General features: G+C 46.9%; 1 protein-coding gene across 1 annotated transcript in view; it reads right to left on the bottom strand.

Annotated features, from left to right (window-relative positions):
* Positions 1-1,990: 1,990 nt before the first annotated feature.
* Positions 1,991-15,305, bottom strand: part of LOC120035379 (rootletin-like) — a 37,936-nt gene continuing 24,621 nt past the window's right edge. Inside the window, exons 2-9 of the mRNA XM_038982144.1 lie at positions 11,817-11,998; positions 8,613-8,741; positions 8,375-8,452; positions 7,542-7,612; positions 5,913-6,078; positions 5,651-5,757; positions 5,085-5,411; positions 1,991-2,807 (exon numbers count right to left, since the gene is read on the bottom strand). Of these exons, the coding sequence (XP_038838072.1) occupies positions 2,588-2,807; positions 5,085-5,411; positions 5,651-5,757; positions 5,913-6,078; positions 7,542-7,612; positions 8,375-8,452; positions 8,613-8,741; positions 11,817-11,957 (1,239 nt within the window). The 5' untranslated portion in view covers positions 11,958-11,998 and the 3' untranslated portion in view covers positions 1,991-2,587. The remainder of the gene's footprint in view (positions 2,808-5,084; positions 5,412-5,650; positions 5,758-5,912; positions 6,079-7,541; positions 7,613-8,374; positions 8,453-8,612; positions 8,742-11,816; positions 11,999-15,305) is intronic.

Genomic DNA, 15,305 nt, shown 5'->3' with positions numbered 1-15,305 from the left:
AGGCTATTCTAATGGACCAATACAGTGGGCTGGATGTGTTCATTTATAACATTAAACAGGCTATTCTAACAGACCAATACAGTGGGCTGGGTGTGTTCATTTATAACATTAAACAGGCTATTCTAATGGACCAATACAGTGGGCTGGGGGATGTGTTCATTTATAACATTAAACAGGCTATTCTAATGGACCAATACAGTGGGCTGGATGTGTTCATTTATAACATTAAACAGGCTATTCTAATAGACCAATACAGTGGGCTGGGTGTGTTCATTTATAACATTAAACAGGCTATTCTAATAGACCAATACAGTGGGCTGGGTGTGTTCATTTATAACATTAAACAGGCTATTCTAATGGACCAATACAGTGGGCTGGGTGTGTTCATTTATAACATTAAACAGGCTATTCTAATGGACCAATACAGTGGGCTGGATGTGTTCATTTATAACATTAAACAGGCTATTCTAATGGACCAATACAGTGGGCTGGATGTGTTCATTTATAACATTAAACAGGCTATTCTAACAGACCAATACAGTGGGCTGGGTGTGTTCATTTATAACATTAAACAGGCTATTCTAATAGACTAATACAGTGGGCTGGGTGTGTTCATTTCTACGTAGTGTTTTAACTACTGTTCAATGGATTTGTAAAATGGATTAAATATTTTCTTCTTTTTTTTTTTTTTTTTTTTTTTTTTTTTACACACGATATCCCATAATGACAAAACGAAAACATTTTAGCAAATTTATAAAAAATGTATAACAGAAATACCTTATTTACATAAGTATTCAGACCCTTTGCTATGAGACTAGAAATTGATCTCAGGTGCATCCTGTTGCCATTGATCATCTGAGATGTTTCTACAACTTGATTGGAGTCCACCTGCGGTAAATTCAACTGATTGGACATGATTTGGAAAGGCACACACCTGTCTATATAAGATCCCACAGTTGACAGTGCATGTCAGAGCAAAAACCAAGCCATGAGGTCGAAGGAAATGTCCGTAGAGCTCCGAGACAGGATTGTGTCGAGGCACAGATCTGGGGAAGGGTACCAACACATTTCAGCAGCATTGAAGGTTCACAAGAACACAGTGGCCTCCATCATTCTGAAATGGAAGAAGTTAGGAACCACCAAGACTCTTCCTAGAGCTGGCCGCCCGGCCAAACTGAGCAATCGGAGGAGAAGGGCTTTGGTCAGGGAGGTGACCAAAAACCCGATGGTCACTCTGGCAGAGCTCCAGAGATCCTCTGTGGAGATGGGAGAACCTTCCAGAAGGACAAACATCTCTGCAGCACTCCACCAATCAGGCCTTTATAGTAGAGTTGCCAGACGGAAGCCACTCCTCAGTAAAAGGCACGACAGCCCGCTTGGAGTTTGCAAAAGGCACCTAAAGGACCTAAAGGAGAAACAAGATTCTCTGGGCTGAAGAAACCAAGATTGAACTCTTTGGCCTGAATGCCAAGCGTCACGTCTGGAGGAAACCTGGCACCATCTCTACGGTGAAGCATGGTGGTGGCAGCTTCATGCTGTGGGGATGTTTTTCAGTGGCAGGGAGACTAGTCAGGATCGAGGGAAAGATGAACGGAGCAAAGTACAGAGAGATCCTTGATGAAAACCTGCTCCAGAGAGCTCAGGACCTCAGACTGAGGTGAAGGTTCACCTTCCAACAGGACAACGACCCTAAGCACACTGCCAAGACCACGCAGGAGTGGCTTCGGGAAAAGTCTCTGAATGTCATTGAGTGGTCCAGCCAGAGCCCGGACTTGAACCCGATTCGAACAACTCTAGAGAAACCTGAAAATAGCTGTGTAGCAACGCTTCCCATCCAACTTGACAGAGCTTGAGAGGATCTGCAGAGAAGAACGGGAGAAACTCCCCAAATACAGGTGTGCCAAGGTTGTAGCGTCATACTCAAGAAGACTTGAGGTTGTAATCGCTGCCTTAGGTGCTTCAACAAAGTACTGAGTAAAAGGTCTGAATACTTATGTGATATTTCATTTTTTGTATTTTTATAAATTAACAAAAATGTATAAAAACCCTGTTTGACTTTGTGATTATGGAGTATTTGTGATTATGGAGTATTTGTGATTATGGAGTATTGTCTTGACTGATGAAGGAAAACAAACATTTAATCCATTTTAGAATGAGTCTGTAACGTAACAAAATGTTGAAAATGTCAAGGGGTCTGAATACTTCCCAAATGCACCGAACATTCTGATCTGAGTGGTCAGTCTTACCAGTTTTAGAACGGCCTGACAGACCTGTATATTCTGATCTGAGTGGTCAGTCTTACCAGTTTTAGAACGGCCTGACAGACCTGTATATTCTGATCTGAGTGGTCAGTCTTACCAGTTTTAGAACGGCCTGACAGACCTGTATATTCTGATCTGAGTGGTCAGTCTTACCAGTTTTAGAACGGCCTGACAGACCTGTATATTCTGATCTGAGTGGTCAGTCTTACCAGTTTTAGAACGGCCTGACAGACCTGTATATTCTGATCTGAGTGGTCAGTCTTACCAGTTTTAGAACGGCCTGACAGACCTGTATATTCTGATCTGAGTGGTCAGTCTTACCAGTTTTAGAACGGCCTGACAGACCTGTATATTCTGATCTGAGTGGTCAGTCTTACCAGTTTTAGAACGGCCTGATAGACACACTCTAGAGTTCTCTCTGTGTTTGTCTGTCTCTCCTTTTCTCTCTCCTCTTTCTTCTCCAAAGCCACCCCTCGCTCCATCTTCCTCTCCTCCTCCAGTCCTTCTATCTTTTGATCCTGAATGGTACGAGATAACTCTGAGATCCTGTGGAAGCAGAGAGGAGGACGGTTGGAGGAGTGCAGAAACAACCCTGTCAATCTCCAGACAACGAGAAACAGGATGTATCATGTCTGAGGCAGAGACAAAGGCTGTGTCCCAAATGACACCCTGTTCCCAGGGAGAGCCCCCCGGTCAAAGGGAGAGTGCCCCCCTGGTCAAAGGGAGAGTGCCCCCCTGGTCAAAGGGAGAGTGCCCCCCTGGTCAAAGGGAGAGTGCCCCCCTGGTCAAAGGGAGAGTGCCCCCCTGGTCAAAGGGAGAGTGCCCCCCGGTCAAAGGGAGAGCCCCCCGGTCAAAGGGAGAGCCCCCCGGTCAAAGGGAACGCCCCCCGGTCAAAGGGAGAGTGCCCTGGTCAAAGGGAGAGCCCCCTGGTCAAAGGGAACGCCCCCCGGTCAAAGGGAGAGGCCCCTGTCAAAGGGAGAGCCCCCTGGTCAAAGGGAGAGCCCCCCGGTCAAAGGGAGAGCCCCCTGTCAAAGGGAGAGCGCCCCCCGGTCAAAGGGAGAGCCCCCCGGTCAAAGGGAGAGGCCCCTGTCAAAGGGAGAGCCCCCTGGTCAAAGGGAGAGCCCCCCTGTCAAAGGGAGAGCCCCCTGTCAAAGGGAGAGCCCCCTGTCAAAGGGAGAGCCCCCTGTCAAAGGGAGAGCCCCCCGGTCAAAGGGAGAGCCCCCCGGTCAAAGGGAGAGCCCCCCGGTAAAAGGGAGAGCCCCCCGGTCAAAGGGAGAGCCCCCTGTCAAAGGGAGAGCCCCCTGTCAAAGGGAGAGCCCCCCGGTCAAAGGGAGAGCCCCCCGGTCAAAGGGAGAGCCCCCCGGTCAAAGGGAGAGCCCCCTGGTCAAAGGGAGAGCCCCCCGGTCAAAGGGAGAGCCCCCCGGTCAAAGGGAGAGCCCCCTGTCAAAGGGAGAGCCCCCTGTCAAAGGGAGAGCCCCCTGTCAAAGGGAGAGCCCCCTGGTCAAAGGGAGAGCCCCCTGGTCAAAGGGAGAGCCCCCTGTCAAAGGGAGAGCCCCCTGTCAAAGGGAGAGCCCCCCGGTCAAAGGGAGAGCCCCCCGGTCAAAGGGAGAGCCCCCTGGTCAAAGGGAGAGCCCCCTGGTCAAAGGGAGAGCCCCCCGGTCAAAGGGAGCGCCCCCCGGTCAAAGGGAGAGCCCCCCGGTCAAAGGGAGAGCCCCCCGGTCAAAGTGAGAGCCCCCCGGTCAAAGGGAGAGCCCCCCGGTCAAAGGGAGAGCCCCCCGGTCAAAGGGAGAGCCCCCCGGTCAAAGGGAGAGCCCCCCGGTCAAAGGGAGAGCGCCCCGGTCAAAGGGAGAGCCCCCCGGTCAAAGGGAGAGCCCCCCGGTCAAAGGGAGAGCCCCCCGGTCAAAGGGAGAGCCCCCCGGTCAAAGGGAGCGCCCCCCGGTCAAAGGGAGCGCCCCCCGGTCAAAGGGAGAGCCCCCCGGTCAAAGGGAGAGCCCCCCGGTCAAAGGGAGAGCCCCCTGTCAAAGGGAGAGCCCCCTGTCAAAGGGAGAGCCCCCTGTCAAAGGGAGAGCCCCCCGGTCAAAGGGAGAGCCCCCTGGTCAAAGGGAGAGCCCCCCGGTCAAAGGGAGAGCCCCCTGGTCAAAGGGAGAGCCCCCTGTCAAAGGGAGAGCCCCCTGTCAAAGGGAGAGCCCCCTGTCAAAGGGAGAGCCCCCCGGTCAAAGGGAGAGCCCCCCGGTCAAAGGGAGAGCCCCCCGGTCAAAGGGAGAGCCCCCCGGTCAAAGGGAGAGCCCCCCGGTCAAAGGGAGAGCCCCCCGGTCAAAGGGAGCGCCCCCCGGTCAAAGGGAGAGCCCCCCGGTCAAAGGGAGAGCCCCCCGGTCAAAGGGAGAGCCCCCCGGTCAAAGGGAGAGCCCCCCGGTCAAAGGGAGAGCCCCCCGGTCAAAGGGAGAGCCCCCCGGTCAAAGGGAGAGCCCCCCGGTCAAAGGGAGAGCCCCCCGGTCAAAGGGAGAGCCCCCTGGTCAAAGGGAGAGCCCCCTGGTCAAAGGGAGAGCCTCCAGGTCAAAGGGAGAGCCCCCCGGTCAAAGGGAGAGCCCCCTGGTCAAAGGGAGAGCCCCCTGGTCAAAGGGAGAGCCCCCTGGTCAAAGGGAGAGCCCCCTGGTCAAAGGGAGAGCCCCCTGGTCAAAGGGAGAGCCCCCTGGTCAAAGGGAGAGCACTATATAGGGAATAATGTGCCATTTGGGACAGATCCAAAGCAGTGTTCTCAGATGGTGGTGAAGGCAGGAAAGGCAGGGTGCCCCCTTTAGGACTGGAGTAACCTTTTAGTCTGACCTGTTATTCAGATGCAGGGTCTCAGCTTCATAGAGGGCTCTGAGCTCTGTCAGCTCCCTCTCTCTCTCCTTCTCTCTCTCTTCTCTCTCTCTCCCTCTCTCCTTATGGTCGTGGTCCAGATCCTGCAAGGAGAGAGGGCCTAGGGTGGAGGAGAGAGGAGGTGAGCCCAGGGTGGAGGAGTGGGGTGGGGCGGAGGCAGAGCGGGGAGCAGGAGGGAGGTTGGTTGTAGGGTCACTGGGACGTAGAGATAGAGACACCACTGAACCACAGTGGGAGAGGAGAGAGGAAGACAGACGAGAGAACTCAGCTCTAAGCTCCCAGAGGTCCCTGTGGATGGGACAAACAACAATCATTATCAACTGGACTATATACCAGAAGTACGTCCAGAATGGCACTCTAATCCCTATACAGTGCACTACTTTAGACCAGAGGCATAGGGCTCTTTTAACCAGAGCTCGAGTCAAAAGTAGTGCACTATATAGGGAGTAGGGTGCCACTTCAGACACAACCGTAGAGATAGAGTTTTGAAGATACTGCTTTGAAATGTTTTCCAGGCATCAGTTTACCTGTCAGTGGCAGTCTTCATGGTGTGACAGTGTCGTCTCAGAGTGACCACATCTCCCCATATGGACATCAGATGACCCTGCCCCCGGTCTACATGACCGGTCAGTCGCTGAAGAAGGAAAGAAAGAAAAGAGGGGACGAGAGAAAAGAGGGGACGAGAGACAGGAAGAAGAGAGGGTCTGCATGATGAAACAGCTCCAGTAATTTAGGAAACATGAAACAAGAATGAAACACATCTCCTATTCAGTCTGTCAATCAGTCTACCTCGTTATCTTTCTGCCACTCCATCTCCCTCAGTCCCGCCTCCTCCACGGCTTTGGACCAATCAGTAGTCAGTTTGCAAAGGTCCTCTCTCAGTGCTTCATTTACCTGGCCTGATTGGCTGAGCTGGCCACGAAGGAGAGAGTTCAGATCTGCCAGCCCTACACTCCTGCTCACCCAAACACACCAAACACACCCAAACACACACCAAACACACCCAACACACCCAAACACACCCAAACACACCCAACACACCCAACACACCCAAACACACCAAACACACCCAAACACACCCAAACACACACCAAACACACCCAAACACACCCAAACACACCCAAACACACACCAAACACACCCAAACACACCCAAACACACCAAACACACCAAACACACCCAAACACACCCAAACACACACCAAACACACCCAAACACACCCAAACACACCAAAACACACCAAAACACACCCAAACACACCAAACACACCCAAACACACCAAACACACCAAAACATACCAAAACACACCAAAACACACCCAAACACACCCAAACACACCCAACACACCCAAACACACCAAACACACCCAACACACCAAACACACCCAAACACACCAAAACACACCCAACACACCCAACACACCAAACACACCCAACACACCAAACACACCCAACACACCCAAACACACCAAACACACCAAACACACCCAAACACACCCAACACACCCAAAGGGAATTAAGTGTCACCATCTTGTCAAGGTACCTTATTATATTGATTGTGTCTTAACAAAAAATATATACAGTATATAGTTGTTTTTTGTGGGTGGGGGTTACAGGTACTATATACACATTCCTATAGGCAGTTCATATCATATTTACATGTGAGCTGCCACTCGAAAAGAAACAAAACATTTAGGAAAAGGACATAAATACAAGTTGAAAAAGTTTAACACAGTCAGTATATAACAAACCCGCTTTGGTCCGTGTGGACCCATTTGGGTAAGTCTAGAGATGAACAGTTTAATGTCGGTATTTATCAAACATAGGAGGCGAACACGGGGAACACGGTGAACACGGGAAACACGGCGAGTGAGAACACGGGGAACGCGGCGAGTGAGAACACAGGGTGGCTTTCTTACCTTTCGTAATAAAAGCTAAATTAGTGATGTATTCACATCTCTCCCAAAGCTAAATTAGTGATGTATTCACATCTCTCCCAAAGCTAAATTAGTGATGTATTCACATCTCTCCCAAAGCTAAATTAGTGATGTATTCACATCTCTCCCAAAGCTAAATTAGTGATGTATTCACATCTCTCCCAAAGCTAAATTAGTGATGTATTCACATCTCTCCCAAAGCTAAATTAGTGATGTATTCACATCTCTCCCAAAGCTAAATTAGTGATGTATTCACATCTCTCTGGTCTCTGTCTTTTCAATGAATGAAGTTCTGTCTTAACTTTGGAAAGACGAACAGCTACCTGGTCTGAAAAGAGTGTTTGTTGACAACGCTCTACCTCAGTTAACAACATTTCCAACTCTGACATTTTCTTTAACTGTGATTTATTCAACCCAGGTGCAGTTCGAGCTTCTGTGTCTGTTTAACACAAATTGTCAGACATGATGTGTCCCACACCCACCTCTGCTGTTCCTCCTCCAGCCTGATGAGGGCGCTCTCTAAGGAGTCACTGTGCTCATTCCTGATCCTCCTCTGCACAACAACAGAAGAAGACAAACACTAAATTAACTGATATCACAGATTATCCATTATACTGACCTGATACTGTAGTGGCTGCTCTAACAATGGAAAAAATGATTTACAAAATGGAAGGCAGTCGGGAGGAGGCGAGATCAGGTGGGACCATTCTAGCCAATGAGAGAGCAGATATAGGTGTGAACAACAGGCACAATGGATTCCACTAGTTACCACAGCCACAAATTCAAAATGGCTACATCATAAAAAGTCATGAAAACAAACATTTGCTTGTAGGTCTTAATTTAAGGTTCGGCGTAAGGTTAGCAGTGTGGTCAGGGTTTAAAATCACATTTTAAGAAAATAAATTGTAGAAATAGCATGGGTTTCTGACTTTGTGTCTGTGGTACCTAGTGACGACCAGGCACAACGCAGATATAAAGTGTTGTCAAGATGTCACAATTATATCAGTACACTCGTAACAACCTAATCATTACAAAACTTCTATTCGATCAAATAAGCCACACATATCAAATAAGATATTAATATTTTATTTTTTTAAACAAATTCGACACTCTTTCATCTTATCGCTTGGTGAGCGAAACAACGCCACCTGCTGGAAAAGACAGATTTTGTTTTATCCCACTCGTGTCGCCTCTTCCTCTCTGCTGACGTTCAAATAACTACAGCTTCATCAAGAACTCCCTTGAAAAAGAGATATCTTCATGGGTTTGACCTGGTTAAATAAAGGATTCATCAAATGATAGATTTCCCTCTAACCTCGCGTTTCAGGAGCTCTCTTTCTTCAGTCTTCACCTGGTATTCCAAACCCTGACAGCGATCCCGGTATTCCAGCACCTGACAACAGCCCGTATGATCACAGTGTAAACAAGAGAGCAACAATTATTTTCTTTGCCATGTTTAAGAGCGTCAATTCTGCTCGGTCATGGACTGACGACTTTATGCTGTTAAAACAAGTCCATTATAGCCCCACAGCGCCAACCCTTTCAACCCTGACCTTGTTCTGCAGTTTGTGGATGAGTAGAGCCTGCCGGGCCTCCCTCTCTCTGCCATCTCGCATCTTCCTTCTCAACTCACTGTCCAGACGCAGAGGAACACACAGGGACGGGTCCAGGGACTGGGACAGCTAACCAAGGGGACAGAGACAGAGAGTTAGTTACACAACCGTTCAAAAAGTTTGGGGTCACTTAGAAAATGTCCTTGTTTTTGAAAGAAAAGCACATGTTTTTGTCCATTAAAATAACATCAAATTGATTAGAAATACAGTGTAGACATTGTTAATGTTGTAAATGACTATTGTAGCTGGAATATCTACATAGGTGTACAGAGGCCCATTATCAGCAACCATCACTCCTGTGTTCCAATGGCACGTTGTGTTAGCTAATCCAAGTTTATCATTTTAAAAAGGGTAATTGATCATTAGAAAACCCTTTTGCAATTATGTTAGCACAGCTGAAAACTGTTGTGCTTATTTAAGAAGCAATAAAACTGGCCTTCTTTAGACTAGATGAGAATCTGGAGCATCAGCATTTGTGGGTTCGATTACAGGCTCAAAATGGCCAGAAACAAATACTTTCTTCTGAAACTCATCAGTCTATTCTTGTTCTGAGAAATGAAGGCTATTCCATGCGAGAAATTGCCAAGAAACTGAAGTTCTCGTACAACGCTGTGTACTACTCCCTTCACAGAACAGCGCCAGCTGGCTCTAACCAGAATAGAAAGAGGAGTGGGAGGCCCCGGTGCACAACTGAGCAAGAAGACAAGTACATTAGAGTGTAGTTTGACAAACAGATGCCTCACAAGTCCTCAACTGGCAGCTTCATTAAATAGTACCCACAAAACACGTCTCAACGTCAACAGTGAAAAGGCGACTCCGGGATGCTGACCTTCTAGGCAGAGTTGCAAAGAAAACGCCATATCTCAGACTGGCCAATAAAAATAAAAGATTAAGACGGGCAAAAGAACACAGACACTGGACAGAGGAAGATTGGAAAAAAGTGTTATGGCGCGTTCTGTCTCCTAGAGATGAACGTACTTTGGTGCGAAAAGTGCAAATCAATCCAGGAACAACAGCAAATGACCTTGAGAAGATACTGGAGGAAACAGGTACAAAAGTATCTATATCCACAGTAAAACGAGTCCTATATCAACACAACCTGAAAGGCCGCTCAGCAAGGAAGAACCCACTGCTCCAAATCCATCATGTAAAAGCCAGTCTACGGTTTGCAACTGCACATGCGGACAAAGATCGTACTTTTTGGAGAATTGTCCTCTGGTCTGATGAAACAAAAATAGAACTGTTTGGTCATAATGACCATCGTTATGTTTGGAGGAAAAAGGGGGAGGCTTGCAAGCCGAAGAACACCATCCCAACCGTGAAGCACGGAGGTGGCAGCATCATGTTGTGGGGGTGCTTTGCTGCTGGAGGGACTGGTGTACTTCACAAAATACATGGCATCATGAGGCAGGAAAATTATGTGGATATATTGAAGCAACATCTCAAGACATCAGTCAGGAAGTTAAAGCTTGGTCGCAAATGGGTCTTCCAAATGGACAATGACCCCAAGCATGCTTCCAAAGTTGTGGCAAAGTGGCTTAAGGACAACAAAGTCAAGGTATTGGAGTGGCCATCACAAAGCCCTGACCTCAATCCTATAGAAAATGTGTGGGCAGAACTGAAAAAGCGTGTGCGATTAAGGAGGCCTACAAAGCTGACTCAGTTACACCAGCTCTGTCTGGAGGAATGGGCCAAAATTCACCCAACTTATTGTGTGAAGCTTGTGGAAGACTACCCAAAACGTTTGACCCAAGTTAAACCATTTAAAGGCAATGCTACCAAATACTAATTGAGTGTATGTAAACATCTGATCCACTGGGAATGTGATGAAAGAAATAAAAGCTGAAATAAATCATTCTCTCTACTATTATTCTGACATTTCACATTATTAAAAATAAAGTGGTGATCCTAACTGACTGAAGACAGGGAATTTTTACTAGAATTAAATGTCAGGAATTGTAAAAAACTGAGTTTAAATGTAGTTGGCTACGGTGTATGTAAACTTCCGACTTCAACTGTATATATATATATATATATTTGTTACTGCTCGACTAAAACAATCTGGGTCGACCAACAGTATAACGACCAAACCACCAACCAGTCCACTAAATGGGGTCCGTTCTAAAAGAAAGCCTCGACTCCAGAAATGGTAGGTTTCTCCAGAAGACCAGAACTCAACCCATTCTCCAACGAGAATACAGTGTTGAGGTCTGGTCCCGCAAGACTAGAATACAGTGTTGAGGTCTGGTCCAGCAAGACTAGAATACAGTGTTGAGGTCTGATCCAGCAAGACTAGAATACAGTGTTGAGGTCTGGTCCCGCAAGACTAGAATACAGTGTTGAGGTCTGGTCCCGCAAGACTAGAATACAGTGTTGAGGTCTGGTCCCGCAAGACTAGAATACAGTGTTGAGGTCTGGTTCCGCAAGACTAGAATACAGTGTTGAGGTCTGGTCCCGCAAGACTAGAATACAGTGTTGAGGTCTGGTCCCGCAAGACTAGAATACAGTGTTGAGGTCTGGTCCAGCAAGACTAGAATACAGTGTTGAGGTCTGGTCCAGCAAGACTAGAATACAGTGTTGAGGTCTGATCCAGCAAGACTAGAATACAGTGTTGAGGTCTGGTCCCGCAAGACTAGAATACAGTGTTGAGGTCTGGTCCCGCAAGATTAGAATACAGTGTTGAGGTCTGGTCCCGCAAGACTAGAATACAGTGTTGAGGTCTGGTCCCGCAAGACTAGAATACAGTGTTGAGGTCTGGTCCCGCAAGACTAGAATACAGTGTTGAGGTCTGGTCCAGCAAGACTAGAATACAGTGTTGAGGTCTGGTTCCGCAAGACTAGAATACAGTGTTGAGGTCTGGTCCAGCAAGACTAGAATACAGTGTTGAGGTCTGGTCCCGCAAGACTAGTTGAAATGGAATTTGTGAATGTGTTGGTGCTCTGTGAGGGCCTGGGGAGGTGGGGACTCACCCTGTCTGTGAGGGCCTGGGGAGGTGGGGACTCACCCTGTCTGTGAGGGCCTGGGGAGGTGGGGACTCACCCTGTCTGTGAGGGCCTGGGGAGGTGGGGACTCACCCTGTCTGTGAGGGCCTGGGGAGGTGGGGACTCACCCTGTCTGTGAGGGCCTGGGGAGGTGGGGACTCACCCTGTCTGTGAGGGCTTGGGCACGTGACTCCAGCTCCTCTCTCTCAGCGTGACTCTCAGCCAGCTCATTCTGCAGGCGAGACACCTCCGCCCTCAGCTCCGCCCTCTCCTCCTTCCAGCCATCCAACAGTGCCGACTCCATCTTGGTCCTGGGCACTCAACACGCCCAAGAGACTCAGGAAGCTGGGGAGGAATTACAAGTCAAACTCCCCTCACATCACTTAGGATGTATCATGGTCCACACACACCAACACAGTCATGAAGAAGGCAAGTCTGGGACCAACAGGACCCTGAACAGCTTCTACCCCCAAGCCTTTAGTCTGCTAAATAGTAAGTTCAATAGTTATCCAAATAGCTACCCGGACTGTCTGCATTGACCCTTTCTGCACCAACTCTTTTGACTCATCACATACGCTGCTGTTACTGTTTATTATCTATCCTGTTGCCTAGTCACTTTACCCCTACCCATATGTACATATCTACCTCAATTACCTCGCACTGTGTATACAGCCATGTTATCGTTACTCATTGACTCGGTACTGGTACCCTGTGTATACAGCCATGTTATCGTTACTCATTGACTCGGTACTGGTACCCTGTGTATACAGCCATGTTATCGTTACTCATTGACTCGGTACTGGTACCCTGTTTATACAGCCATGTTATCGTTACTCATTGACTCGGTACTGGTACCCTGTTTATACAGCCATGTTATCGTTACTCATTGACTCGGTACTGGTACCCTGTTTATACAGCCATGTTATCATTACTCATTGACTCGGTACTGGTACCCTGTGTATACAGCCATGTTATCGTTACTCATTGACTCGGTACTGGTACCCTGTTTATACAGCCATGTTATCGTTACTCATTGACTCGGTACTGGTACCCTGTTTATACAGCCATGTTATCATTACTCATTGACTCAATACTGGTACCCTGTGTATACAGCCATGTTATCATTACTCATTGACTCGGTACTGGTACCCTGTTTATACAGCCATGTTATCATTACTCATTGACTCGGTACTGGTACCCTGTTTATACAGCCATGTTATCGTTACTCATTGACTCGGTACTGGTACCCTGTTTATACAGCCATGTTATCGTTACTCATTGACTCGGTACTGGTACCCTGTGTATACAGCCATGTTATCGTTACTCATTGACTCGGTACTGGTACCCTGTTTATACAGCCATGTTATCGTTACTCATTGACTCGGTACTGGTACCCTGTTTATACAGCCATGTTATCATTACTCATTGACTCAATACTGGTACCCTGTTTATACAGCCATGTTATCATTACTCATTGACTCGGTACTGGTACCCTGTTTATACAGCCATGTTATCGTTACTCATTGACTCGGTACTGGTACCCTGTTTATACAGCCATGTTATCATTACTCATTGACTCAATACTGGTACCCTGTTTATACAGCCATGTTATCATTACTCATTGACTCGGTACTGGTACCCTGTTTATACAGCCATGTTATCATTACTCATTGACTCAATACTGGTACCCTGTTTATACAGCCATGTTATCGTTACTCATTGACTCGGTACTGGTACCCTGTTTATACAGCCATGTTATCGTTACTCATTGACTCGGTACTGGTACCCTGTTTATACAGCCATGTTATCATTACTCATTGACTCAATACTGGTACCCTGTGTATACAGCCATGTTATCATTACTCATTGACTCGGTACTGGTACCCTGTTTATACAGCCATGTTATCATTACTCATTGACTCGGTACTGGTACCCTGTTTATACAGCCATGTTATCATTACTCATTGACTCAATACTGGTACCCTGTTTATACAGCCATGTTATCATTACTCATTGACTCAATACTGGTACCCTGTTTATACAGCCATGTTATCGTTACTCATTGACTCGGTACTGGTACCCTGTTTATACAGCCATGTTATCATTACTCATTGACTCGGTACTGGTACCCTGTTTATACAGCCATGTTATCATTACTCATTGACTCGGTACTGGTACCCTGTTTATACAGCCATGTTATCATTACTCATTGACTCGGTACTGGTACCCTGTTTATACAGCCATGTTATCATTACTCATTGACTCGGTACTGGTACCCTGTTTATACAGCCATGTTATCGTTACTCATTGACTCGGTACTGGTACCCTGTTTATACAGCCATGTTATCATTACTCATTGACTCGGTACTGGTACCCTGTTTATACAGCCATGTTATCATTACTCATTGACTCGGTACTGGTACCCTGTTTATACAGCCATGTTATCGTTACTCATTGACTCGGTACTGGTACCCTGTTTATACAGCCATGTTATCATTACTCATTGACTCGGTACTGGTACCCTGTTTATACAGCCATGTTATCATTACTCATTGACTCGGTACTGGTACCCTGATTATACAGCCATGTTATCATTACTCATTGACTCGGTACTGGTACCCTGTTTATACAGCCATGTTATCATTACTCATTGACTCGGTACTGGTACCCTGTTTATACAGCCATGTTATCATTACTCATTGACTCAATACTGGTACCCTGTTTATACAGCCATGTTATCATTACTCATTGACTCGGTACTGGTACCCTGTTTATACAGCCATGTTATCATTACTCATTGACTCGGTACTGGTACCCTGTTTATACAGCCATGTTATCATTACTCATTGACTCGGTACTGGTACCCTGTTTATACAGCCATGTTATCATTACTCATTGACTCGGTACTGGTACCCTGTTTATACAGCCATGTTATCATTACTCATTGACTCGGTACTGGTACCCTGTTTATACAGCCATGTTATCATTACTCATTGACTCGGTACTGGTACCCTGTTTATACAGCCATGTTATCATTACTCATTGACTCGGTACTGGTACCCTGTTTATACAGCCATGTTATCGTTACTCATTGACTCGGTACTGGTACCCTGTTTATACAGCCATGTTATCATTACTCATTGACTCAATACTGGTACCCTGTTTATACAGCCATGTTATCATTACTCATTGACTCGGTACTGGTACCCTGTTTATACAGCCATGTTATCGTTACTCATTGACTCGGTACTGGTACCCTGTTTATACAGCCATGTTATCATTACTCATTGACTCGGTACTGGTACCCTGTTTATACAGCCATGTTATCGTTACTCATTGACTCGGTACTGGTACCCTGTTTATACAGCCATGTTATCATTACTCATTGACTCGGTACTGGTACCCTGTTTATACAGCCATGTTATCATTACTCATTGACTCAATACTGGTACTCTGTTTATACAGCCATGTTATCATTACTCATTGACTCGGTACTGGTACCCTGTTTATACAGCCATGTTATCGTTACTCATTGACTCGGTACTGGTACCCTGTTTATACAGCCATGTTATCGTTACTCATTGACTCGGTACTGGTACCCTGTTTATACAGCCATGTTATCATTACTCATTGACTCAATACTGGTACCCTG

Source organism: Salvelinus namaycush, unplaced genomic scaffold (genome assembly GCF_016432855.1).
Source record: "Salvelinus namaycush isolate Seneca unplaced genomic scaffold, SaNama_1.0 Scaffold1046, whole genome shotgun sequence".
NCBI lineage: Eukaryota > Metazoa > Chordata > Actinopteri > Salmoniformes > Salmonidae > Salvelinus > Salvelinus namaycush.
The sequence above is the reverse complement of the archived record's forward strand: the minus strand, read 5'-3'. Positions and strand labels throughout refer to the sequence as shown.